The following is a 27930-nucleotide window of genomic DNA, read 5'->3' on the forward strand; positions in this document are numbered from 1 at the left end:
CCGAGGCAGACTGTTCTTCTGTCTTCACCATTTGCTTTTCTGGCCCTGAAACTCAACAAAAAGCTCCTGTTTTGTAGCAGATTTCCTATAAGGCAAGTAAGGTGGTAGTCCTTTGTGATATTATAATTTTTTTTTTCTCAGGAGGAGGTGATGATTTCCAGTGACATATGCTGCTGACAGGTCTGTGAAGACAGCTTCTGTAACTTGCTGCCTTCCAAAACCATCTTCAATGTGCTGAGTCAGGTCCAACACTTGTGATGTGCAGCTTTTCTCTTTCCTGAAAGTAGCTTATTGTGGGATCATAAATAGGTCTATTTTTTCCATAATTCTGTGCAAGATAAGTATCTCCAGCACTTTATAAAGACGGCTCAACAAGAAGATTGGTCTATACCTTTTTGGATCATTACGGTCTCTGCCTTGTTTCAAAAGGCCTATGACTCTTGCTTTCCTCCAAGTTTTAGGGATCTGACAGGATGCAATGCTATTTGCTGATACGGGGCTTTCCAAATTCCAAACCTTTCATGTTGGGGACACGTTTTTCAAGCCTGCACCATAGTCCTTCAGGGACTGCAAGCAGATACCCTAAGTCATGCAACCTCAAACTGCGGACCTCCAACTCCCAGAAGCCCTTGCCATCTTGTTCAATGAACAGGAATTCTGGGAGTTGGGTGCCCAAACAGCCAGAGGGCCTCAGGTTGAGGAGGCCTGCCCTCCGAGGTCTTACTTTGGCCATGATGGACTTACCAGGCCAAACCTCCAACATGTTTTGTTGCCTTGTTTTGGTCAGCAAGCCATAGTTGAAACATTTGACTTCTTAGCCATTAACAAGATGGGTCTTAGGACAGTATAGTTGGCTTTCTTTGGGCTGGTAAAATAGTTCTTTCCCCCTCCTGTATACCAACTTGTTTTACATTGTTCTGTTGTTTCTCATGTCTCCATCTCAAGATTGGATCATTTAATCAAATATAGACATCTATTGATCCTGTGGGGAAGCTAAACCTTTCATTTGTAAGGGAAAGAAGGCCTTGGGTTGGAACAGTCCTACTAGATTAGGGTCCAGTTCTAATTTACTAGGTCATTCTTGGTCATAAGATAGTTGGAGAGGCTCACTGGGGTTTATCAGGCAACGGAAGTTGTCTTTAGGAAAAGGCGAAAGATTTATATGATCTGAAGAGAAACTAGAGTATACGGAGGTTGTTTCCCAAAAACAAGACCTAACTGGAAAATAAGCCCTATTCCAATTTCTCAGGACCTTGTATTATAAGTGTTGTTAAACACAGCACCCCACCCTGATGATTTATAGTTCTCTAAGGGTGCTGTAATAAAATGAATGATTTTTCTTCTCTTCTCTACTGAATTTTCATGACTCCAGCAAAGAGCAAGACTGGCAGGCAAACTAGCAGCCACAACTCCCCTTAAAGCACATTTTTATATATCTTCTTTAGTAAAGGTCCGCAGATATGCACTGATACATGTGCGGACCAGATCTGCAGCAGCAAATCTTGCACAGAGATGCGATCCCTTCCCAACACTTTAATCAAATGTCTCTTCCCTTACAACTTTTTACCTATTGTGTATTGTAACGACCATTACAATATTAAAAAATGACACAAGTCTTGTTTTAGTGAATGAGATATTTTTGATTAAATAGATATAATTTCTAGAGAGACTTACAGACAACATAGTTAGAGCGATGAATAAAAAAGAGTGAGAACCTCTAAAGGCATTCTATGACAGATTACTGCTGTTGGGAGTTTCTGACTCTCCCAAAGTGGGTTCAGGCATCGGAAGGCCCAGAAGGTGCATGGTGAAATGCGTTGCTGTGATTTCTTCTGGAATATCTTCCTCAATAAATAAATCAGCACCTGCAGGACGTTGGAGGAGGAAAACCAGGAGAAAAAAAGATTAATTGACACCAATGGAGTTCATTCTGGAGGACTCACAGTTTGGACCAGACCATGAAATGACCTTCAATGGCTCAAGTAAGGTCAAAAGATGAGGCCAGGTTGGTAATAACTCTTGCGTACTATATTGATAGTGGCCATGAATGAACTGCATGGATATAATGTTAGTAAATTTGCCTTTAAGTTAGCTTTACCTCTAGGCCAAGGGTATCAAACTCATTTTTACAATGGCTACATCAGTCTTATTGCACTATGTAACAAAAATTGGAAAGAAAAATCTTTTCCTGGTTTGAAAGTGTGATTTCCTGTTTAGTTATGTGATATTTTCTTTCAAAGTCATTGTTCTACTTCAGAAACTGTTTTTGTGGCTGCCACAAAATCTGTTGAATTGCTTGAGACTCAACAAGATATTCATAAAAAAAACTGGAGCAAAATGTTTTGCAGGATGTCCTGCAAAAACAAAGTTTTTGAAGCTTAATAAACCTTTTCCATGTTTTTTATAATAGAACCAATTAGGAAATAACATTTATAACCCAGGAACAAAAATAATGTTAAATAGTGTTATGGTTGTCTTCAAAGGGCCATTGATTCCATGGACAGAGAATCGATGCATACAGAGGGCCAACTATTTATTTTTTTACCTAGCGGTCAGTGCTCTTTAATTATTACCCAGTTTGGGCCCCCAGATGTTAATGAGTGACAGCTCCCATCACTTTAGATGATCTGCCATGCGGACTCGGGATGATGGGAGCTGCAACCCAACAGCCCTTGTGGCTCTGAGATTGGGAAAGGCTAAAGGACATTTTAATGTCAGACATCATATTCACACGCCTTGTCTCTGAATCGAAACTCCACCCTCCTGACTAACCAGAACCAACTGCAGCCTTCCAGATGTTCCTATATCCCAACTCCCATCAGCTCTAGTAATCTAATGATGAAGAATACAGGAGTTGGAATCCATGTTTTAGCCCTGCTGTACCCCGCAAGGAGAGGCGGGATAAAAAAAATATAATTATGATTTATATAACCTTTCTGCCGCACCAATATAATGTATTATCTTAATTTTACTGAAGTACCAGTACTGTATTTCTTCTGTTCTATTTTCCTATATAAACATCTGTAAAAATTGAGTGTGCCTTATTATCACAGGTATATCATGCATTTTTATTGGTGGTGGTACTGAAATTACTGTGTCTTTCAATTGAAGAAATAGCTGTATTATTCTGTTACTCGTCACGACTCCAAAATATGATATTACATAAGTATTCAGATATCATTTTTGTATTAAAACAACTAAGGACAAGTTTGTACCCCAGTGATTCCAAATATTTATGAACATAGTCAATCACAGAAGCCAAATGCCTATAGAAGTTTTGGTAAGAAAAGGAAATTTCATCATCTCCCTAGACATAGGGTGTTTATCTGCAGCCAACAGAACATAGAAATAAATCAAGCAATGCAAAACAGAACAGTTGGCAATAGAGAGAGGCTTCATTGGCATCATTTATATTAGCTTATCAGGGTGAGGGGCTGAAGAACTACTAAAGAAGGCATTGTTGGAGCTCAGCCACATCCTGCATAAGCTTGTAGTTCCCATCAAGGAGCATACAACTCCCCTGGCTGCCAGTTTGCTACTGAGCACAATTCAAAGTGCTGGCTTTAGCCTATAAATCCCTAAATGGTTCCAGCCCAGGAGAAGATTCCAGCCCAGCTTTCCTGTTGATCCATATCTCCCTCTATGAACCAACTTGGAGATTAAGATCTTCTGGGGAGGCCCTGCTCTTGGTCCCGCCTCCTTCACCGGCATGATTGGCAGGGATGAGAGACAGAGCCTTCTCAGTGGTGACCCCTCAACTATGAAACTCTCTCCTCAGTGAAATCAGATCGGTTCCCTCCCTTCTAGCCTTCAGAAAGAGAGTTAAAACATGGCTTTGCAACCAACCTTTTGGGGAATAACTACAGTGTAATAAACAAACAGAATTTGTGCAATAACATTCAGAATGGCCCTGGATTATAAATTTTGATTATGTGATTTTAATAATTGATGTAATTGTTTTTAGATGTTTTAACTCTCCGGTTTTTAATGTAGATGTTTACCAATTGTATGTTATTTTAAGGTACTGAATTGTTGCCAATATGTGAGGCCGCTCTGAGTCCCCTCAGGGTTGAGAAGGGCGGGATACAAATATGGTAAATAACAGATTGGCAGATGAGTTAGCTGGCAGGGAAAAGTGCTTCCCTATTGGCCTCTGTGTCAGCCTGTCACTCTGTTCTCTCCTTCTATCACCTTTCTGGTTAGACTGATACTTCTCAGAAACACGCTTCGCTTTCTGAGCACATGACAAGCTCCTGGCTCCATTTTGCTCTTCTCTTGTGAGCATGAAGAGAGACAAGGTGTCTGCTGTGATTTAGTTAGTAAGATAGCTAAGCCCTGTTAACTGTTCTATCTAGTGATGTAGTTCTTTGAATAAAGTCTTTTATATCTTTTTAAGCTTGACTCTGCTTCTGTATTGGTGAAGCTCGATTGTTCTACTGCTGGTACTCAAAGCTTCTGATCTGCCAAACTGCTGGTAATGCAGTTGTTGTTGGTTTACCATTTTTAAATGCTTTTTTCTTTTTGAAAATTAGCCCCTACCGCCAACAAGTATTTCCCTACCAGGGGACAAGACTAGAACTAATTTGGTTTTGCAAATCTGTAGAACTGGGACATGCTGAGTATACAAAACAGTTTGGTGGACTCCTTTTTGCTCAAAGCGTTGGTGTACCTGTGGGGTCGTAGGTACCAACCTCGCTGCGGCCCCCCTCTGGATTTACCCCCAACAAAGTGGTGAGGCATTCGGTCAGCTCAGTTTCTGTGAAATGCTCTCCTGTATGAAGTTAAGGGAACACGCTGATCAGTTGCTGTTGTAAGGGAGCCCCCTTGCCATCAAACTGGTTTTAGGGCCAACACTGCCCACCTGTGTTTTGAAGCAGCAAAAGCAGCTCATCCCTGTTGATGGTAGCTTCTCCGTTCTCATCCTCGTAGCCCAGGATGTGAAAGGCACGCTGTATTTCGTTCCTCGACAGCCCAAACGCTGGCCGGTGATTTATGTAAAGCTTGATAAAGTCCCCCAAATTGATGCTGGTCACTTGCTTTCCAGTCTCCAGGTATTCACTGAATTTGACTTCATTCAACATATTTTCAATCTAAAGAAATAAAGAAGTGGGATCACAAACAGAATCCTGTAATTTTGTTCTACCAATACTTATAGTCCAAATTTAAAACACCAGTGAAGATCTATCTCTTCCAGCAGGCCTACCCAATCAGTTTTAACTATGAGTTTCAAAATCACATTCTATGTTTATTGTGTTTTAACTTTTGTCTCATGTATTTTAATATGGGCATATTTTAAAGTATGCTATTATGGTTTCATTTTAACAACCGTATTTCATCACATAATAGTCGCATTCCCCCCCCCCTTTTTTTTTGAAAAAAAATGCTTTTTATTTAAGATGCCTTATCTCTAAAAGGGGAAGAAGAGGAGGAGGGATGATCCAGTCTCAAACAAATAGCTCTGTTTCTGTTTATTTGTTTTTTAAAAACTGCAGAGCCATTTAGGGTTGATTTTCCCTTCCTCCTTCCCTTCTTTCTCTGAAGACAAGGCAGTTCAAAAACTATGAAATGGAGCTCCAGAGACTTCCATTTCATTGTTTTTAAACTGCCTTGCCTTCAGAGAAGGAAAGGAGGAAGGGAGGGAGGAAGGGAAAATCAGCCCAAAATGTGGGTGTGGCTATTATGCTATGGAATGTTCTAATATGTGGTTTTATCTGACTATATTGTGCCCTGCCTTGAGCCAATAGGAAAGGCAGGTAATAAGTAAAATGTATTATTGTTGTTGTTGTTGTTGTTATTATTATTATTCTCTAAAAGGACACAGTTTGAGACTCCCAGCATTCCTTGCAATTTACTAGCGCTAATGTGAATTGCAGTCTAATAACATATAGAGCAGTGGTTCTCAACCTGTGGGTCCCCAGATGTTTTGGCCTTCAACTCCCAGAAATCCTAACAGCTGGTAAACTGGCTGGGATTTCTGGGAGTTGTAGGCCAAAACACCAGGGGACCCACAGGTTGAGAAATGAAGGGTTGCTTACCTGTAACCGTAGTTTCCCTAGTGGTATGCTGTGAATCCGCACTATTGGTATCTCTCTGCGCATGCGCAGCATAGCTCGGAATTTTTCAGTTAAAGATTTGAAAAGGATGGCGGTTGGCCCCGCGCACACTCCCCAAGGCACTATAAATAGCCCGCGGAAGGCTAACCGCCTCAGTTCTCTTCGGCCGCCAAAAACAGCTCAAAGAGGAGGCATGACAACTGCGGGGAGGATGGGCGGGGCCGTGCGGATTCACAGCATACCACTAGGGAAACTACGGTTACAGGTAAGCAACCCTTCATTTTCCCTGCGTGGCTATGCTGTGAATGCGCACTATTGGTAGCAGACTAGCAAGCTACTCACTGTGGCTGGTGGGCGTCATGCCACCGCAGAAAAAAGCACTGCTCGACCAAAGGAAGCATCTTTCTTCGATGTCAGGTCAAGCTTGTAGTGTGTCACGAAGGTTATGGGTGTCGACCACGTTGCTGCACGGCAGATTACATCTAATGGCACACCCTTCAGAAAAGCCGAAGACGCAGACTGCGCCCTAGTCGAATGTCCTTTTACTCCATGCGGGACCTCCCGTCCCGACCTCTGATACGCCAGCCTGATAACAGAAACAATCCAAGCAGACAGGCGTTGTGGTGTTACAGGAAGCCCCACAGAGTCTTGGCGATACTTTATGAATAGTCTCGGTGTTTTCCTTATGTCCTTAGTCCGATCAAGGTAAAAAGCAATGGCCCGGCGTACATCTAACTTATGGAGCCTTCGTTCCAGAGGGGAGGATGGCTCCTGGAAGAAGGCTGGCAACACAAGTTCCTGGGACATGTGAAAGTTAGAAGTCACCTTGGGCAAGAAAGAAATGTCCGTTCGAAGCACAACTTTGTCCTTATGAATGCGGAGGTAAGGAGGGTCCGCTCTGAGCGCACACAACTCGCTCACCCGTCTGGCCGATGTAATGGCAACTAGGAACGAAACCTTCCAAGTCAAATGAGAGATGCTGCATGTAGCCATTGGTTCATATGGAGGACCCTGTAGAGAATCTAGTACCAACTCCAGACTCCAAGAAGGGGCAACAGGGTTGACCGGAGGCCTCATGTTCCCCATCCCTTTCAGGAAAAGCTTGACATAGTAATCTGTGAAAAGAGATGGGAGACCATGCTTTCTCCTAAACCACGACACAGCAGCCAGATAACATTTCACTGATGACAAGGCGAATCCTGAGTCCAAAAGAGAGCCAAGGAACTCCAACACCTCAGAAATTGGGGCTGTAACTGGGTCATTTCCTCTTGATGTCACGAACTCCCTGAAGCGCCTCACCTTATACGTGTAAGAGCGTTTAGTGGATGGTTTATGAGCCGCTTCCAGCACCTCCCTGACTTTCTCAGATACTTGGGTGACTAATCCGTGGGTAGTATTCTCCACGCTGTCAACTTTAAGGTGTGGACATCGGGGTATAGAACTTCGCCGTGCTGTGCTGTTAGGAGATCTACTCTGCCCGGCAGACGCCTGAACACGCCCCGTGACATCTCTAGGAGTGCTGCAAACCATGGTTGACGGGGCCACCATGGCGCGACTAGAATGCAGTGACTCCTGTCTCTTCGCAACTTCGTAATCACTTTGAGGAGTAGGGGAAAAGGGGGGAAGGCATACAGGTAAACCCCCGACCACTTTAAGAGGAAGGAATCCCCCAGACAGCCCTGATCGTAATTGGGCCTCCTGCGCGCACAATACTGGGGGCATTTCGCGTTCTCGTTGGAAGCAAACAAGTCTATCTTTGGTGTTCCCCACATATTGTAAATGAGATTCAAAGCGTCCTGGTTGAGGGACCACTCGTAGATTGTCAGAGGAGACCTGCTGAGCATGTCCGCTAGCACATTCTCCTCCCCTGGCAGGTGAACAGCTATCAGGTAAATGTCCCTGGCCACGCACCACTCCCAGATGCGTATTGTCTGTTCTAGCAGTGGTTGAGATCTTGTGCCTCCCTGCTTGTTTATATAGTACATTGTGGTAGTGTTGTCCGTTACCACCTGAACTACCTGGCCCAACAGTGCATTTTCGAAGGATTTCAGGGCCTTCTCCACCGCCATGAGCTCTAACACGTTTATGTGGAAAACTGCCTCTTCGGGCGACCATACCCCCTGGGCTGTTATGCCCTTGAAATGCGCCCCCCAACCATGCATGGAGGAATCGGTGGTAACGACCCTTGATGGCTCGGGGAGCTGGAAGGGGTGGCCTGCTAGGACATTGGAAGGGTTTGTCCACCAAGTGAGGGACTCTTTGACCATCAGTGGCATCTCCAATTTTGCATTGGGCTTGTCCACTCCTGGGCTGTGGACTGACAAGAACCAGGCCTGCAGTGGTCTTAGCCGAAGTCTGGCATACAGCGTGACGGAAGTCATCGACGCCATATGGCCGAGCAGAGCCTGCACTGTCTTCACCGTCACCCGCTTCGCCTGGATAACTGGAGCTATCATGGCTTGCAGTGACGCAAAGCGGTCCTCCGGCAAAAAGGCCCGTTGGTGCTCTGAATCCAACACTGCTCCGATAAACTGGATTCTGCGACACGGCAGGAGATTTGACTTCTCTGCATTCATCACCAGGCCTAGAGTCTGGAGAAGAGAGAGAGTCATATTGATATGCATTCTCAATCTCTCGCGAGTATTTCCCACCAACAGCCAGTCATCTATGTATGGATAGATAGTCACACCCTGGGTTCGCAGGTAGGCAGCAATCACAGCCATACATTTTGTAAATACTCTAGGGGCTGTCGTTAACCCAAAAGGGAGGACGTTAAAACAGAAGGCCCTCCTGCCAACGATGAAGGAAAGGTATTTCCTGTGGTGTTCTGCCATTGATATGTGGAAATAAGCATCCTTTAAATCAATAGTGGCAAACCAGGCATCTTTATTAAGCAGTGGTAGAATCAAAGACAAAGACACCATGCGAAACTTCTGCGAAAAAATAAACTTATTAACTTCCCTCAAATCAAGAATAGGCCGTAGGCCCCCTCCCCGCTTTTTAATCAAAAAATACCTAGAGAAAAAACAATTTGGAAGATCACTAGGGTCAAGCGGGGATATAGCCCCTTTCTCCAATAACTTAGAAACTTCCTCCAGTAAGGGTGGAGACTCCGGGGTGAACTTTAAATTGCCCAACGGGGGCAATGTTACAAACTCCATTGCATAACCTTCACTAACAACACGAAGAACCCACTTATCAGTGGTTATTGAACTCCAAACGTGACTAAACGGCCTCAGCCTGTCAAAAAACATAACTGGTTGTTGAGGGGGCGTGGCCGACGAAGCTCCTGATCTAGACACAGGTGAGTCCCTCTGAATCTCAGTTACAATGGGAACATCAAAGACGACGCTTTTGATTCCCTCCATTCCTAGCCTTACTATTATAGGGCTGGTATCTCGCCTTGGCATTGTAATTCTGTCTCCTATTGGGTTGGAATTTATTGCTTGAATTCTTAAACCCCGTACTACTAGCATAACCACCAAAATAACCTTTACGGTAAGTGCTTGTTGGCTGTTGCCAACGCTGCCTCTGTTGATAAGCAGGCTGCCACGGATAATCATATTTGGCCGCCTGAAGAACCTCCCTTGAATGTTTTATCTTTTCGTCTGTAGAGGGGTCAAACAATCCCTCCTCTGTCATTGGGAGGTCCTCAGCCAAGGAACGGCTGTCCTCTGATAACGAGGAGGCCCGAAGCCAGGCATGACGTCGGATAGCAGTTGCAGTGGCCAGTAGTTTGCCTGCTGATTCCGCCATATGTTTCCCAATGTCCTTTTGGAACTTTGAGAGGGGTATAGCCTCATTTACAAATGCCCGAGGTAACCTTCTCTCCTCTAATGGTAGCTTATCTACATATGGAGCCATCTTGTTCCACAAAAAACTTTGATATCCACTAAGATAAGTTACATAGTGTGCTATTCTGGTGAACAATCCTGCCGCTATGTGAACCTTTTTCCCCAATGAATCTACTTTTCTGCCTTCCTTATCTGGTGGGGAGACCGTATATTTCTTAGGCTTCTTAGACTTAGCCGCCTCTGCAACTACGGTATTGGGGGCAGAGGGGCGTGCTATCCACTTTGCGGCTGACAAATCAACTTTATAAAGAATGTCCACCCTTCTAGGAATGGCGGTGACAATAGAAGGGGACATATCAGGGATCTTTGTCAATTTCAACAGATAAGGTAACGTGGGAAGCACAGTAGACATTGGAGTGTCCTGCTCCTCTGAAGGAAACATTGGATCCTCCACTGCCGCTGATGGCCTTGGGATTACAATGTCTAAGGCAGTTATCATTCTGCCAATCAATTGCATAAATTTATTGTAGTCATCAGAACGGGTCACAGGGTGCTCTATATCCCTTTCCTCCCTTGAAGCTTCATCAGCCTCTTCAGAAGCTTCTGAATCTGCAGCATTGTCTGTAATAAAAGCCTCGCCTTGAGAGCGCTCTGATAAGTCCATATGTCCAGACTGCGTGCTTCTGTGTGGGCGCCTTTCCCTGTTAACTGGCATAAGGCGGTGATCTGTAGCCTCTGCATCCGGTGCAGGATGCTTACTGTTACGCTGGCCCACAGGAGGTGGTTGGACGTTCTCCCCGATGAACACTATTCCTCCATTGGGAGTCACTTGATAAAATCCTGCCTGCGGGGGGGGGGGGTAGTCAGCTCTTCCCCCTCGCCCTCTGTAGTATGATGATTTTGAAGAAGCCACTGAAAAAGCTCTCTCTAAACGAGCGCGTCGACGCTTCCTCACTGAACAGGAGGAATCTGAACAAGTTGACAGAGAGTCACTGGAGGAAGATCTGTCCCTGCGCCTCCCTCTCTCTCTCCTTCTCGAAGGCGCACGAGAGCGGCGCCGAGCTGCCCCATCTGGGGCTCTCCCAGCTGCTGCCGACGTCGACGGGCAGCCTGGGGAAGTCCCACGCGGCTCCTCCCTCCTCTCGCCTGGGAGGGATGGAGGCGGGGCCGACGCCGAAAGCATCGGCATCGGGGGCGTTGACTCAGCCTGTTGAGGAGCCTCTTGCGCACGCGCGAGGCGTGGCTTCTCCAATGCCGCCTCCCCTTCTGGCCGCAAAGCACGCTCGTGGCGTGGTTGAGACGGCGTCGGCTGGAGCATGGCTTCTGCAGCGGCTGGGGAAGCCTCCGAGTCCTTCTCCACCAATTGCGCGAGCCAGGCTTCCCCTGTAGTGAGCCCTGCCGTCTTATTAATGGTGATGGGCTTCACTTTTTCTACATTGTTTGTCTTCTTAGACTTCTTCAATGGTTTTAAAGGTAAGTCTTTCTTTGACTTGGGCTGGTCCCCATTTTCCTTAGGAGGGAGGAGAGCACGCTCATAAAGAGCCGCCTTAAGCCTTATCTCCCTGTTCTTCCGTGTTTGGGGAGTGAAAGACTGGCAAATGGCACAACTCTGTGTCAAATGCCCCTCACCCAAACAAGCAATACATAAAGTATGGGAGTCATTGTCAGGAATATTAGAAGGGCAAGCACTGCAGCGCTTAAATCCCTTCGTTTGCGACATCCTGACGGCAAACGCTCCCGGTTCGAAGCCTCAGCAAGGAAGCAAAAAGGATAGAAAAAAAAAACAATCCGAGCTGTCTGCGTTAGCGCGGATGAAGAGAACTGAGGCGGTTAGCCTTCCGCGGGCTATTTATAGTGCCTTGGGGAGTGTGCGCGGGGCCAACCGCCATCCTTTTCAAATCTTTAACTGAAAAATTCCGAGCTATGCTGCGCATGCGCAGAGAGATACCAATAGTGCGCATTCACAGCATAGCCACGCAGGGAAATCACTGATCTACAGAATCACATCCTTTCCTTACATTCTACATCTGACACATATACTGTAGTTTAATCACACCATAAAAACACTACTGCCATAATGACCAAATATAGATGTCAGGGTTCGTGCAATCTCTCCCAAAAAGATTAAAATGACATGCACAAAGCTTGTTCCGTCATACCAAGCACGTTTCTGGGGAGAAATCAACCATGGAATACCACAGCCAGAGAAATGGTTTGGATGGACAGCCAACCCAAAGTTGGTTTGATATGTCATCAAAACCAAAAGCATCTGACAAACCACACTTTGAAAATCAGGAAAACATAGTTTAGGCAAATAGGTTTGTTGGTACGTCCTTTCTGGTATGCCATACTTTTATAACACACAGAGCACATGTTCCGTCTCCCAGGAGTATAGGTTTTGCATTACCTTTTAGTTGCTGGAAACAGCCTCTCCTTGTGTTTCTCCCAGGCTGCTGCAGCCTCTGCAAGGCCTAAAAGGTTAGCAGCCAGAGGCAGGAAAGCCAGTTTGCAGGCTCTCTGCAATGATTGGCCAAAGAGTAGCTCTTTGGGCTCGCCCCTGCTTCCAGGGTAGAAGCATCCATTTTGGAGGTCTCCCTGCCCCTTCAGTCTTAAGGAAGAATTGGATGTGCTGAAGGCCAAAAAAGGTAGCTCAGAAAAAACCACCGCAAAAACGATTGAGTTAAGCTTAATTGAGTTTCAGTTAGGTAAGCTAAATTAAGAACAATTGAGAGTTGAGATAAGTGTAATTGAGATATCATAGTTAGAGAATTGAGAGAAATGAAAGGTTGCTTACCTGTAACCGTAGTTTCCCTAGTGGTATGCTGTGAATCCGCACTAATGGTATCCTTCTGCGCATGCGCAACATAGCTCGGAAATCTTCAGTTAAAATTTGAATAGGACGGCGGTTGACCCATGATACTATAAATAGCCCGCGGAAGGCTAACCGCCTCAGTTCTCTTCGGCCGCAAAAACTGCTCAAAGAGGAGGCATGACAAACTGCGGGGAGGATGGGCGGGGCCGTGCGGATTCACAGCATACCACTAGGGAAACTACGGTTACAGGTAAGCAACCTTTCATTTTCCCTGCGTGGCTATGCTGTGAATGCGCACTAATGGTAGTAGACTAGCAAGCTACTCACCGTGGCTGGTGGGCGTCATGCCACCACAGAAAAAAGCACAGCTCGACCAAAGGAAGCATCCTTCTTCGATGTCAAGTCCAGCTTGTAATGTGTCACAAAAGTCATAGGTGTAGACCACGTGGCTGCACGACAGATCGCTTCCAATGGTACACCCTTCATAAAAGCTGTAGATGTGGATTGTGCCCTTGTCGAATGGCCCTTGACCCCAAGCGGGAGTTCCCGTCCCGATCTCTGATATGCCAATTTGATAACTGATACAAGCCAAGCCGACAGACGTTGTGAGGATACGGGAAGACCCAAAGAGTCTTGCCGATATTTTATGAACAGTCTCGGTGTTTTCCTTATGTCCTTAGTCCGATCAAGGTAAAAGGCAATGGCCCTACGTACATCTAGCAGATGGAGCCTCCGCTCTAGTGGAGAGGAAGGTTCCTGGAAGAAGGCTGGTAACACAAGTTCCTGAGACATGTGGAAGTTAGATGTCACCTTGGGCAAGAACGAGATGTCTGTGCGGAGCACCACCTTATCTTTATGGATACGGAGATAAGGCGGGTCCGCCCTGAGTGCACACAGCTCGCTCACCCGTCTGGCTGACGTGATGGCTACCAGGAATGAGACTTTCCAGGTCAAGTGCGACATCTGGCACGTAGCCATCGGTTCATAAGGAGGGCCCTGGAGAGACTCCAACACTAATTCCAAACACCACGACGGGGCAACAGGGTTAACTGCTGGCCTCATGTTCCCCATCCCCTTCAGGAAAAGCTTGACATAATAGTCTGAAAAAAGAGATGGTAGGCCCTGCTTCCTCCTATACCACGACACTGCGGCCAGGTAGCACTTTACTGACGACAAAGTATACCCTGAGTCCATTAGAGAACCAAGGAACTCCAACACCTCTGTAACTGGTGCTGTAACTGGATCTTTTCCTCTCGATTTTACGAACTCCATGAAGCGCTTCACCTTGTATGTATAAGAGCGCTTGGTAGATGGTTTATGAGCCGCATCCAGCACTTCCCTAACTTTCTCAGACAGCTTGTCGGCTAAACCTTGAGCAGTATCCTCCAAGCTGTCAGTTTCAAGGTGTGGACATCGGGGTAGAATACTTTGCCGTTCTGTGTTGTCAGGAGGTCCGCTCTGGCCGGCAGACGTCTGTACACTCCCTGTGACATCTCTAGAAGAGCCGCAAACCATGGTTGCCGGGGCCACCACGGCGCGATTAGAATACAGTTGCTCCTGTCTCTTCGTAGCTTCGTGATTACCTTGAGTAACAGGGGGAACGGGGGAAATGCATATAGGTAATCCCCTGCCCACCTCAGAAGAAAGGCGTCCCCCAGACATCCCTGATCGTGATCGGGACGCCTGCGTGCACAATACTGGGGACATTTCGTGTTCTCCTGGGACGCGAAGAGATCTATCTTTGGTGTTCCCCATGCATTGTAGATGAGATCCAGTTCGTCCTGATTGAGGGACCATTCGTGGATTGATAGGGGAGACCTGCTGAGCACATCTGCCAGTACATTCTCCTCCCCTGGCAGGTGAACCGCCACTAGGTGAATGCCTCTGGCCACACACCACTCCCAAATGTGTATTGTCTGGTCCAACAGTGGTCGTGACCTGGTACCCCCCTGCTTGTTTATATAATACATTGTGGTAGTGTTGTCCGTTACCACCTGCACCACCTGACCCGACAATGCTTGCTCGAAAGACTTTAGGGCCTTCTCCACTGCCATAAGCTCTAGCACATTGATGTGGGACACAGCCTCTTCGGGGGACCATACACCTTGGGCTGTGAGTCCCTCGAAATGCGCCCCCCAACCATGCATGGAGGAATCCGTGGTAATGACCCTGGATGGTTCGGGGAGTTGGAAGGGGTGGCCTGCCAGAACATTGGAAGGGTCTGTCCACCAATTGAGGGATTGCTTGACCACAGAAGGCATGACCAATTTTGCATGAGGCTTGTCTACCCCAATTCTGTGGGCAGACAAAAACCAGGCCTGCAGTGGCCTGAGACGAAGCCTGGCATACGGCGTGATGGTAGTCATCGAGGCCATATGGCCGAGCAGCGTCTGCACTTTCTTCACCGACACCCGGTTCGCCCGAACGACTGGAACTATTAGGGATTGCAGAGCCGCAAAGCGGTCCTCCGGTAAAAAGGCCCGTTGATGCTCCGAATCCAGCACAGCTCCGATGAACTGGATTCTGCGACTCGGCAACAAGTGTGATTTCTCTGCATTGACAACCAGACCTAGGGACTGGAGAAGAGAGAGCGTGGTTTTGATGTGCATTCTCAGTCCCTCGCAAGTATTTCCCACCAAAAGCCAGTCGTCTATGTATGGGTAAATGGTCACGTCCTGAGTTCGAAGGTAAGCAGCAATAACCGCCATACACTTCGTAAAAACCCTAGGGGCCGTTGTCAATCCGAAAGGAAGGACGTTAAAACAGTAAGCCCGCTTGTCAACCATGAAGGAAAGGTATTTCCTGTGGTGTTCTGCCATTGATATGTGGAAATAAGCATCCTTTAAATCAATGGTAGCGAACCAGGCATTTTTATTGAGCAGAGGAAGAATTAACGACAAAGACACCATTCTAAACTTCTGCGAAAATATAAACTTATTAACTTCCCTCAAATCCAGAATAGGACGAAGACCACCTCCCCGTTTTTTTATTAAGAAGTAATTTGAGAAAAAACATTCAGCCAAAACTCCAGGATCAAGGGGGGATATAGCCCGTTTATCTAACAGCTTATTTACTTCCTCCAGCAAGGGAGGAGACTCCGGGGTAGACTTCACATTGCCCAACGGGGGCAAGGATACAAACTCCATAGCATAACCATCACTAATAACTTGCAAAACCCACTTATCAGTAGTAATTGTACTCCAGACATGCCTAAATGGCCTTAACCTTTCAAAAAATATTACTGGTTGAGTTGGGAGTGTAACAACCGAGGCCTCTGTCCCACATAACAATGAATGCCTCTGAATCTCAGTTGCATCGGGAACATCAAAGACGACGCTTTTGATTCCCTCCATTTCTAGCCTTAGTGTTATACGGTTGATATCTCGCCCTGGCATTATAGTTTTGCCTCCTATTGGGTTGGAATTTGGTGTTAGAATTCTTAAACCCCGAACTATTCGCATATCCACCAAAATAACCTTTACGGTATGTACTCGCTGGTTGATGCCAGCGTTGTCTCTGCTGGTAACCAGGCTGCCATGGGTACTCGTATTTGGCTGCCTGCAGAACCTCTCTGGAATGTTTGATCTTTTCGTCTGTGGTGGGATCGAATAGGCCTTCCTCAGTCATTGGGAGGTCCTCGGCCAAAGAACGGCTGTCCTCAGTTAAAGAGGAGGCTCGAAGCCAAGCATGACGACGAATAGCGGTAGCAGTGGCCAGTAGTTTACCGGCGGATTCCGCCATATGCTTTCCAATATCTTTTTGAAATTTGGAGAGGGGGATAGCCTCATTCAGGAATGCCCTAGGTAATCGTCTTTCCTCTAATGGTAGCTTGTCAATAAATGGTGCCAACTTGTTCCACAGAAAATTTTGGTAACCACTAAGGTATGTTGCATAGTGTGCAATCCTAGTGAACAACCCTGCTGCTATATGAACCTTTTCCCCCAAAGAATCTATCTTTCTGCCCTCTTTATCAGGCGGGGAGACAGAATACTTCTTAGGCTTTTTGGACTTAGCCGCTTCTGCAACCACGGTGTTAGGGGCAGAAGGGCGGGCTATCCACTTAGCTGTGGATAAATCAACCTTATAGAGAATGTCTACTCTTCTAGGGATGGCAGGAACAATAGAAGGGGACATATCAGGGATCTTAGTCAACTTCAATAAATAAGGTAATGTAGGGAGTATAGCAGACGATGGATTGTCTTGCTCTTCCGAAGGAAACATTGGATCATCAACCGTTGATGATGGCTTTGGAATTGCAATGTCCAAGGCAGTTATCATTCTCCCTATCAATTGCATAAATTTATTATAGTCATCAGATCGACTTGCAGAATGCTCCATGTCCTTCTCCTCTTTTGATGCCTCATCCACCTCCTCAGAGGCGTCTGTATCAATAGCATTGTCCATATTCAAGTCATCACAACGAGTGCGCTCCAATACGTCCACATTCATAGACTGTGAGCTCTTAAGTGGGCGCCCCCATTCTCTATTCACAGGCTGAAGGCGTTGATCTGACGCGTTGGCCCTTTTATTCGGCGCTGGCTGTCTGCTAGTTCTCTGGACCACAGGAGAAGGTAGGTTGTCGTCTCCAAAATATACAATCCCCCCATTGGGAGTCACCTGGTAAAACCCCGCTTGTGGGGGGGGGGTATTCATTCATCCTCCTTCGACCCCCATAATATGAGGACTTTGAAGATGCCACTGAAAATGCCCTCTCCAGCCGTGCTTGCCGACGCTTCCTCACTGAGCAGGAAGAATCTGAACACGTCGATGCGGAATCACTGGAGCTGGATCTATCCCTGCGCGCTCCTCTTATCTTCCTTGCGCGCGAAGGTGCGCGCGACCGGCGCCGAGTCTGCTCACCAAGGGCATTCCCTGCTGCAGCCGACGTCGATGGGCCAGCTGGGGAAGCCCCGCGCTGTTCCTCCTCCCTTTCGCCTGAGAGGGGTGGAGGCGGTGCCGGTGCCGAGAGCATCGGCATCGGGGGTGTGGTCTCGCTTCTCTGAGCGGCCTCCCGCGCACGCGCGAGGCGTGGCTTCGCCGATGCCGACTCCCCCTCTGCTTGCAAGGCACGCTCGTGGCGTGGTTGGGTCGGCTTCGGCTCAGGCCTGGATTCCGCCGCGGCTGGGGAGGTCTCCTCTCCTTTCTCTACTAGCTGAGCGAGCCAAGCCGCTCCATTGGAGAGACCAGTCGTCTTCTTCACTGTAATGGTGGGCGCTTTCAATTTCTCAACGTTTTTAGTCTTCTTGGATCTCTTTAGAGTCTTCAAAGGTAAGTCTTGTTTTGACTGGGTTTGGTCGCCATTATGACGATCCTCATTTGGAGGGAGGAGAGCGCGGTCATAAAGAGCCGCCTTTAATTTAATCTCCCTATTCTTCCTTGTCTGGGGAGTAAAGGACTGGCAAATGGCACAGCTCTGTGTCAGATGCCCCTCACCCAGACACGCTATACACAGATTATGGGCATCATTATCCGGAAAGTTAGAAGGGCAGGCACTACAGCGTTTAAAACCCTTCGTTTGTGACATTTTGAAGCAAACTTTCCGGACCCAAGCCCCACAGTAAAGAAAAACAGTTCTAATCAAGACCGAGCTGCTTGCGTTTTAGCGCGGATGAAGAGAACTGAGGCGGTTAGCCTTCCGCGGGCTATTTATAGTATCATGGGGAGTGTGAGCGGGGCCAACCGCCGTCCTATTCGAATTTTAACTGAAGATTTCCGAGCTATGTTGCGCATGCGCAGAAGGATACCATTAGTGCGCATTCACAGCATAGCCATGCAGGGAAAACTAAATTGAGTCATAGATAGAATAGAATTGAGTTTTATAGAGTTTATAGGGAGATAGGCCGTATTGCCTTTTCTCCAAGGCTAGTCTGGAACCTAGATAGTTAGAGAAAGATTGGTTCTTTCTATGGATAAGGGCTCTGGATTAGGGTGAGGGATTCCTGGACCCTTTGCCTCTTGGAGAAGGAATATCTGTTTGATTTTATCTATTGACTTTGATTGCAACTTTGAAAGAACTGTACCAAGTCTGCAAGACTTTGAAATAAATATCCTTTTTGATGTTTAGAACTCGCAATAGACTCCACTGTTGATTATCTCAATTTTCTCCAGAAAGCCCCAGCGGTTTGCCCAGACATAGGGACAGCACATCATAGTTTGTTTTATAAAGCGTCTGGGTGTAACAGCACAGCACATCTCTTCCCGCGTCTGCCACAAGGCCAGCAATATTTGTTTTACTTCTCACCTTAGCATTTTACCCAGGATTACAATAGAAAGAAAGAGGTTGTTTTTTTTTACTATGTTAGGGAGGGAAATCAGTGGTCTTTCCATATCCTCCAGCTGTTTTGCGAAAAGTGGGGCAGCTTCAGCCCTGTTCTCATTGTGTCTTGTCCTTTTCTGCTCAATGGAGGGAACTAGGCCATGAATCCACCCTGCTGCAGTACAGTGTACAGGGAACTGGGCTACATGTTCGGTCAGCCTTGAAGCGCTCCCCCCCCCCCCCCCGGGCCTCCTGCACAAAAAAAGGCACCTTTTGTCTAGCACGCTCACATACAGCTAGAGGAGCTGGGCTGCAGGACTGGAACACAAGGCTTGTTCTGTCGGAAGTTGTTTCGACATCCTGCACCATTTTCCAACGTACTCCTGCTTCTCTCCATTATCACTGTTATCTTCTCGAATGCCCTCTTTGACAGTTTTGCCACAAAAGGCGATCCTTTAGAGCAGAGCTTTCCAAAGGTTTCATGTTGATGACATGCTTTTGAAGCATGCCTCGGTCATTCAGTTTTATTAGCAAGACAGAGGTTAAACCAACCCCTTATAAGAGTTTCATACAATATATATAACATATATGTATTATATATACGTTTCATATAATTACTATATAAACGAGGTTTAATTTTTTTCCTTTCAACTTTTTGTGTCCTACAGTTGATTCTTGTGTAGTTTCCTCTCTTGCTGCTCCATAAGGTTCATCGCTAACATCACTGTCAACAGATTTTATTTTCTTAATTAGAAACTTACCCATTTTAGTGGTAATTACTGCAGCTCAAGTCACAAATTGTGCAAATTATAAAAGTTATAGCAGTACCTACACTTGAACAACACTAGCACTCCACTTCTATAGTGATTAACCTCTCCGGGGGGCTGGATGCCCATTTTTCAGGAGGGCTTTCACTGTGCCTTCCTGAATGGCTGAAGGGGGCTGGACTAGATGCCTTCTAGGGGTTTCTTCCAATGGAGTAGCCTTCTCTGGAGGTTTTTGGACTGAAGCTGGATGGTTGTCTATTAGGAGAGCTTTGACTGTGTCTTCCTGCCTCACTGAAGGGGGCTAGACTAGATGTCGGACTCTCTCTGTCCCAGAGGAAGGCAAGGCCAAGAAAATCTCATAACTTCACCTTAGGGTTGCCATAAGTTGGAAATGACTTAACGGCATACAACGAGTAAGAGAAAACCATGGCAGCCCTTTCTATTAAATCTTGGGACACTTGGTGGCTTTCTCAGCTTTCACTAGTTTCAGTGGGGGAATCTGGACGAATTTTGCATCTTGCTACTTCAGGTTTATTAACTATACTATGCTCAACTGGGCCAGATTTAAACCGCTTTCATGCTGTGCAACTACCTCACTTTGATGCCATTTTAACTGTGGCTCTGGCCTATGGAATCACCTAGTGTGCAGTTTGCAGAGAGTTCCAAATATCTCATGAAATGACAACTTTGGATTGAGTTTGAAGAAGGGCAGCTGCAAGGCCCTGAGCCAAAACATGTTCTCAGTTTGGGCCAAGGCTCTGAATATCACCTGCTTGGAAACCTCTTCTCTTTTTGTTTTGATGTATTGTAAACAGTATCGGCGGTCATCAAAAGGGAAAGGATTTGGAGCAGAAAAACAACATAGGGCTTAATTCAGATCAGGAGCACATTCTGTAGTAGTGTTACTCCTAGTAGTAGTCATCTCCTTTCCTTTGATGCATTTTCAGACATTGGTAGGTAATGTAAGGCAAGCAAATAACCCTACTTAAATGGTCATGGTTGCTGAAAGACTGACCTGATCTTCAGTCGGGAAAAAGCCCATCGCTCGCATGACGGAAGGAATCTGTTCCAGCGGGATGTGCGTAGACACCTTTCTGGGCTCCATGGTGTTGATCCCTTGGTGGATCAACTGAGCATAATAAAAATAATCTTCCAGTTCCTGGAAGCACATAAAATGCACAACAACTACTTTGAGTCATGGTTTAGAATACAAATCCAGTGACCTGCAAGATTATAAAATACATGTGTCCTTCCTAGCAAAAGGGAGTGGACTGAATGGCTTTGGGGGGTCTCTTTCAACATTAAGAGTACAATGATGAGGGATAATAATGGATATCTATCTTCTAATTCTATCTTCCTTTTTGGCAGAGTGGGGTTGGACTGAATGCCCCCCTGGGATCCCTTCCAACTCTAGAAATATAATAATAATAATAATAATAATAATAATAATAATAATAATAATAATAATGGGCTAAATGGCCCTTGTGGGTTTCTTCCAACTTATTATTATATTATTCTACGCAAAATTCCCTTGAGGGAAAACACATGGAAGTCTAACTAGACCTGAAAACAGGGAACTATGCTGAAATATGTGTGGATGAGCCTTCAAGGCGCCTGTCAACTTACGATGATCTCATGAATTCCTAGGGTTTTCTTGGGCAAGGAATCCTCAGAGATGGTTTTGCCAGGCCCTTCCTCTGAAATAGAGCCTATAGCATCTGGTTTTCCTTTGACCGTTTCCCATCCAAGTCCCAACCAGGGCTGCCCCTGCTTAGCTTGCAAGATCAGGTAGGACCTGGTGCCTATATTGAGGCCATATATTGGAGATAGTGAATATAATACAATAGTCTTGAGGTTCAAATAACCTCCTATCACCTGTGTGCAATACTAATAATAATTGTTGGAGATCTCTGATATACTGATGCATGAACATGACAGAAAGAGCTTTCCCTGTCAGGGTACCCAAACATTTCCCATTGCATGGCTTGGTGTTATCTCTGTTAGTGAGGTGCTGGTGGTGTGGTGGAATCTGCCCTCCTGTTTTCAAGATCATATTGATGACCCTTTGCATGGTTTGTACACCGGATGTCGATCTCCACATTTAAAACAAAAAAACATTCCTGGATTTGTGGTGATGTGTCTTGTATTGCTTTTCTCAGCCTGCCATAAGCTGCCAGGAGAGCATTCCCACTGAAAAGCGGCGTATAAATCCTGCCAAGACAGGAGCAGTCCAACCTTTAAATTACCTTGAAAAACAGGCCTTCTCTGCCACCCTCCAGGAGGTTGTAGAACGGGATTAAATCTTTCCCGCCCAGAAAGACAACGGCTTCTAGGGCGCTAGAGAAGGAACAATGCAAATGGCGTGTGAGTCAGGAGAATAATGGCGATAGCATTTAGGTCCCTGTTTCGAAAGAAAGGCAGGCAATCAATCAGTTGGTCGATCAATCGAGAGACGTCTCCCAGGGGCCTTTGGAAATGAGCTAGAGGGACTCAGCAAATGCATAGGTAACAACAGGCTTGATCAGTCATTTTACATTCAAACAATGTCTTAATTCAGAAAATTCTGTCTGAATGCTATACTTCATTGTGTTTTAGGTGTACATTTTCAATCATGGTATAAACAGTTTTGGGCCCTAGTTCACAATGAATCAGTCCATAGAATGAATACCCTCCAGTATGATGTCTCCTTAGTATACATGGATATGTGTGGTTTTCTAAGGTGACAAGCGCCAGACTCTGAATCTTGGTGCATATGGACTATATGTGGTTATGTCACGATTGTGGCTTCGTAGATCAGTTGTTGTTATTATTATTATTATTATTATTATTATTATTATTATTATTTCGGGCATTTGTATTCCATCCTTCTCATCTCCAAAGAGGGACTCAGGACAGCTTACAGCAGGCAGTCATTAGATGCCAGATATCATGAGAAAAACAATTCCCCAGCATGCCTTCAGAAGCATACTACCAATTTGTCATTTTACATTTAATCAAGATGATGATGGTGGTGATGATGATGATAATCATACCTTCGTACTGGTAGCACACCTCTAAGAGCGAAAAGAGACAATGGTGGCTAACGTGGTGGCATTTTGCCTTCCTTATTCCTCCAATCTCACAAAAAACTAAACATTTAGACCTGGGCACTTGCATCCTGGATGGGACCCCACCTTGTGCAAGTCACACTTTTTTGGGGGGGGGGGGCGATTATTATCTTTGGACATTAAATATTGTGGCGATGTGGAAGACACCAGCAGCAGCCGAAATGCCTCTAATTAGCTGGCAAAAGTGCTTCCCTCCATCAACAAATTACAGCAGCATTTAGGGCTTCCTGGATCCCAGCCAAGAATTATAAAACGGGATCATTTATATTCTGCCGCCTTCCTGGGAGCCTTGCTCAGGCCAGGCCTCCAACTGATGCAGCCACGGAGATGATGGGTTATCAGGGAAAAGAAACCACGGCACAAAAGCTTTCTTGCTATGATGCCCATTGCTTCCCCTTGCTGTGTTACAAGTGAGATGAACGTACTTAAAGCTGGCTCCGAATGGAGCATTTTCGCCCTTGCCTTTGCCTGAACTGCCACAGCTGGGCAGAAAGCCAAGGGTATGCTATGGCCCTGCCCAGCCATTCCCAATGTCAGGACTGCAATTGTTTTCCCTTGCCAGCATAAACACGCAAGGAAACATTCCTTATTGTTGGAACTCAGCCCCATGCTGCACAAGTTTGTAGTCCACATTAAGGATATAGATAGGCAGATCAGATAGGCAGATAAGCAAGGAAAAGCACTTCCCTCGTTGGTCTCTCTGTCTGCCGATCTCTCTGTTCTCTCCTCCTATTTCTACTGTTTGTTAGACTGATGCTTCTCAGGAACACACCTCTTTTGATTCAAAGTTCCTGAGAACATGACAAGCCCCTGAGACCTCCATTTTGTGTTTCTCCTGTGAGCATAGATAGAGACAAGATGTCTCCAGAGAGAGTTAGAAAGCTAGGCCCTATCTTTCCTATATAGAAATGTAGTTCTTTCAATAAAGTATTTCATAACTTTGAAAGCTTGACTGTGCTCCTGCATTGCTGAAGCTCCATAGCTCTAGTTATGGCACTAGAAGCTTCTGATCTGCTAAACTGCTGCTGCTATTCTTGCCAGTTTACATTTTGAAATGTTTTCCCCTTTTTGGAAATAACCCCTCACCTATCATCATCTAAGAACTGTTGCAGAATTCATCTACCCCTTTCAAGGCCAGAAAGTGATAATGCAGCCATTCGTGAAATACGGTAACATGCAACGTACAGATATACTAGAACGCAAAGAGACTCTCTCTTACCTTAAATTAACATCCCATTTCATCACGGTGAAGTCATGGCTCCCGGCCGTGAAGAGGTGGCACCCATCATAAGAGCAGGCCAGGTTGGAGGCGCCAGTAGGGTGGCAAATGACAGTGCAGGACTTGTGTGGGTTCCCATCCACAGGCAAGACCTGCAGACCGACCTGAAAAGCAGAACAGAGAACCCAATATCACTCCCTCCAAAGACCTCCAATGTTCAGCATCTATACCAGAGGTGGGAAACGACCAGGGCAGCACAGGCCTACGGGTCTGCTGCTATTCCCTAACTCAGTGGTGTCAAACTTGTGTTTTGGACTCCCAGAATTCTGAGCCATGGGACAAGCTGGTTAGAGATTCTGGGAGTTGGAGGCCTAAACACCAGGAGGGCCACAAGTGTGAACCTACGGCCTAACTTAAAGGACCCCTCACTTTCAGGATGTCTGGGGCAAACAAATTACACTATGTAACAAAATTTGAAAAAAAAATGTTCCTGGTTTGAAATTGTTCTTTGCTGTTTAATTGTGTGGTACTTAATTTGAAAATAGTTGTTATCCTCCAGAAACTTTATTTTTGTGGCAGCCACAAACTATATTGAATTGGTTGAGACCCGAGATATTCATTGAAAAACTAGAGCAAAATTTGCTGCAGGATGTCCCACAAAAACAATTTGTTTGCAGTTTAATATGCCTTTTCCATGTTTTTATGTTAGAACCTATTAGGAAATGACATGTATAACCTGGGAACAAAAATGGTGTTACACAGTGTTGTTATTGTTATAGTTGTCGTCATCATCATCATCATCACCACCATCTTTATTTATATCCAGCATTTCTGCCGTTAGGACTCAAGGTGGCTCTCAACCACATTTGAAAACAAAGCAAATACAAAATTAAAGAAAAAACACACAATTAACTAGTAGTGTCTGGATATAACATATATATATTGTAAGCCGCTCTGAGTCCCCTTCGGGGTGAGAAGGGCGGCATATAAATGCCGTAAATAAATAAATAAATAACATTCAAATGCAATAAATGTGATTAAAAACAAAGAACCAGGAAATTTCCTCTGGGGGAGGAAGTGACCAGTTACCAAAGTGTCCTGTATGACTCTGACTTACCTTATCTGTGGTAATGTAGGCCAGATACCGTTTCTGAGGGTCACGGCCTTCTTCGAGCGGAAGGACCAGGATCTTCTCAAGGGGCGAACCGTATGTGGGTCCCAGGACAGTCTTTCTAAAACAAACCAATGAACATGTGTTGTCGAAGGCTTTCATGACCGGAATTACTCGGTTGCTGTGAGTTTTCTGGGCTGTTCCAGAAGCATTCTCTCCTGACATTTCACCCACATCTATGGCAGGCCACACAGAGTTTGGGAGGTCTGTTGGAAAATAAGCAAGAGAGGTTTATATATCTGTGAAATAATGTCCTGGGTGGGAGAAAGAACTCTTGTCTGTTGGAGGCAAGTGCTAATGCTGCAACTGGCCAGCTTTGTTAGCACTTAATGGCCCTGCAGCTTCGAAGCCTGGCTGCTTCCTAACCAAGGGGAATACTTCGTTAGGAGGTGTTAGCTGGCCCTAGTTGTTTCCTGTCTGGAATTCAACTGTTTTCTGAGTGTTGTTCTTTATTTGCTGTCCTGATTTTAGCAAAGTATCTCCAGGCAGGAAGCAGCCAGGCTTTGAAGCTGCAAGGCTATTCAATGCTAATCAAGGTGGCCAATGGCAACATTCACGCTTGCCTCCAACAGACAAGAGTTCTTTCTCCCACTCTGGACATTATTCCACAGATAAATAAATCTCACTTGCCTAGTTTCCAACAGACCTCACAACCTCTGAGGATGCCTGCCATAGATGTGGGTGAAACATCGGGAGGTAATGCTTCTGGAACATAGCCATACAGCCCGGAAAACTCACAGCAACCCAAACCAATGAACACTTATCACAATTTTGCTGTCTCACATTGACTCCAAGGGATAGTGAAGCAGAGCTTTCCCATCACAACTAATTTGTTCACCAAACGCTCGGGATGATCCCAGCTAAGGCCCATACAATGCACTTGCACCAGTTCTTTTATGGGTGCTTTACAGAGATCTAGATGACAAGATCCCATCTTCTCTCACAGTTTTTTCTGCCTTTTCTTCTGAACAGAGAAAATCGGCTTTTGAATTGAGTGGCATAAGCCGTACACCTATGAACACCCTCAGTCCCAGAATTTGAATGCCATGCATAGCAGGTATATAAAACAGGTATAAGCATTCAACATTTACTGATAATAAATGAAGAAATAAATCTATTTTTTAAAAAATTACTTGGGATACCCATAATTTTTACCATTTATTAAAGAATAAAGCCAATTTTCACACTGATGAGATGCGTGTACTTGTTTATTTTGACATAAAGAATCAAATCTTGGTTTTATATTTGATACTGCAGGATACAGAGCATCTTCAACGTTTTTCATTCCAGGATGGAATGCTTGGTTTGCAGCCTCAAGAGATAAAATAGTATACAGGCATTCCCCGAGTTACAAACATCCGACTTATAAATGGTTCCTACTTAAGAATGGGGTGGAGGCAACAGGAAGTCAGAGAAATCTACCTCTAGGAAGGGAAATTCACTCCTGAAAGAGTTATGATCATGGGGAAAAGAAGTCTCCACTGAAGCTCTATCACTGATCCTTGTTTCCACAACAAGCCATATTCTTCAAAATTACTATAATAGGTACAGAAAGGGAGGTGAAATCTTCTGAACAGGGGCACAGACAGCAAATCAAACACCACAGGAGTGTTAACTAGACTTGTGCGTGGAATTCGTTTCTTCCATTTCCTGTTTCTTTTGGTACCTTCAGTACTTCGGAAGCCCGTAATTGTAAGGGCCCTCCCAGTACGAAAACCCGCCTGACACGAAAGCAAGCGGGAGCCAATCTCGGCTCCTCCTCTGCTTTTCACTGTTTAATCTTTTTTATTAATCCCCCAGAAAACAAAAAGTAAACCCTAATTCCCAGAAAACTACTCTTCTCTTCCAGGAGGTCATCGCTCTTCCTAACTGAAAGTGGGAAGCCTCCTTAAAATGCCTTGGAAAGAGTGCATAGCTGATGGCATGGTGCAGCCCGGGAAAAAGCACGCGTTTGCCTACAGCTGAGCGCCTCTCCGTCTCTTCTAGAGTAAGAAACAGAACTTGCCTCCTTGCCTTGGAAAGAGTGTGTGTGGCGTGCAGGCCTGGGAGAGAAAGCTTGTGCGCCTGTCTGCAGCTAAGTGTCTCTCCTCTAGAGTAGAAACAAGTAAGAAGTCTCCTTAAAGCACGTACCTTCCTGTAGCTGAGCACCTCTCCTCTAACAGCTTAAATGTCTAAAATAATGAGAAGGGGAGCCTGGGAAGCCCTCCCCACATAATGGGCCGATAGAAAATGGCTCTTTCGGCACCCTAGAGCAAAAACAGATATCTGCCCTCCCAATTTCAGAAGACTCTCAAAAAATGGATTGGGGCCCCCACCGAAAACCAGGACACGAAACGGGTAAAGGTTTACCCGGATTGCACAAACCTAGTGTTAACCCTTCCCTATGCTATCCAAAGCACATGAAGTTACACTTTTAAAAGTACCTGTTTCAACTTACATACAAATTCAACTTAAGAACAAACCTACAGAACCTATCTTGTCTGTAACTTGGGGACTGCCTGTACTCTGATAGCTTTCCTTTCCTCCCTGGATTCATGTAAAGCCACTAGGTGGCAAGCTGCACAATTGTTAACAACCCCCAGATTCAATTAGGGGACCCCAAATGGGTCTGCATGCCACAGTTGAAGAAGATTTGCTTTATAGGATTTAGTGGGTCACCATTGGCCTTTGGGAGTCACCCAACTGAGAGCTTAGTCCAGTGGCACCACTGTAATGAAACACAGTATTGGCGAGATAAAATGCTGACACCTA

The 27930-nt window shown here is 45.6% G+C and overlaps 1 protein-coding gene across 1 annotated transcript in view; it reads right to left on the bottom strand.

Moving 5' to 3' along the window:
• Positions 1-772: 772 nt before the first annotated feature.
• The window catches only part of CFAP251 (cilia and flagella associated protein 251), a 51892-nt gene continuing 24734 nt past the window's right edge, over positions 773-27930 (bottom strand). Inside the window, exons 15-21 of the mRNA XM_060785974.2 lie at positions 25126-25240; positions 24009-24172; positions 21929-22019; positions 20698-20841; positions 4862-5090; positions 4670-4771; positions 773-1865 (exon numbers count right to left, since the gene is read on the bottom strand). Of these exons, the coding sequence (XP_060641957.2) occupies positions 1729-1865; positions 4670-4771; positions 4862-5090; positions 20698-20841; positions 21929-22019; positions 24009-24172; positions 25126-25240 (982 nt within the window). The 3' untranslated portion in view covers positions 773-1728. The remainder of the gene's footprint in view (positions 1866-4669; positions 4772-4861; positions 5091-20697; positions 20842-21928; positions 22020-24008; positions 24173-25125; positions 25241-27930) is intronic.

This window comes from Anolis sagrei, chromosome X (genome assembly GCF_037176765.1).
Source record: "Anolis sagrei isolate rAnoSag1 chromosome X, rAnoSag1.mat, whole genome shotgun sequence".
NCBI classification, from domain to species: Eukaryota; Metazoa; Chordata; class Lepidosauria; order Squamata; family Dactyloidae; genus Anolis; species Anolis sagrei.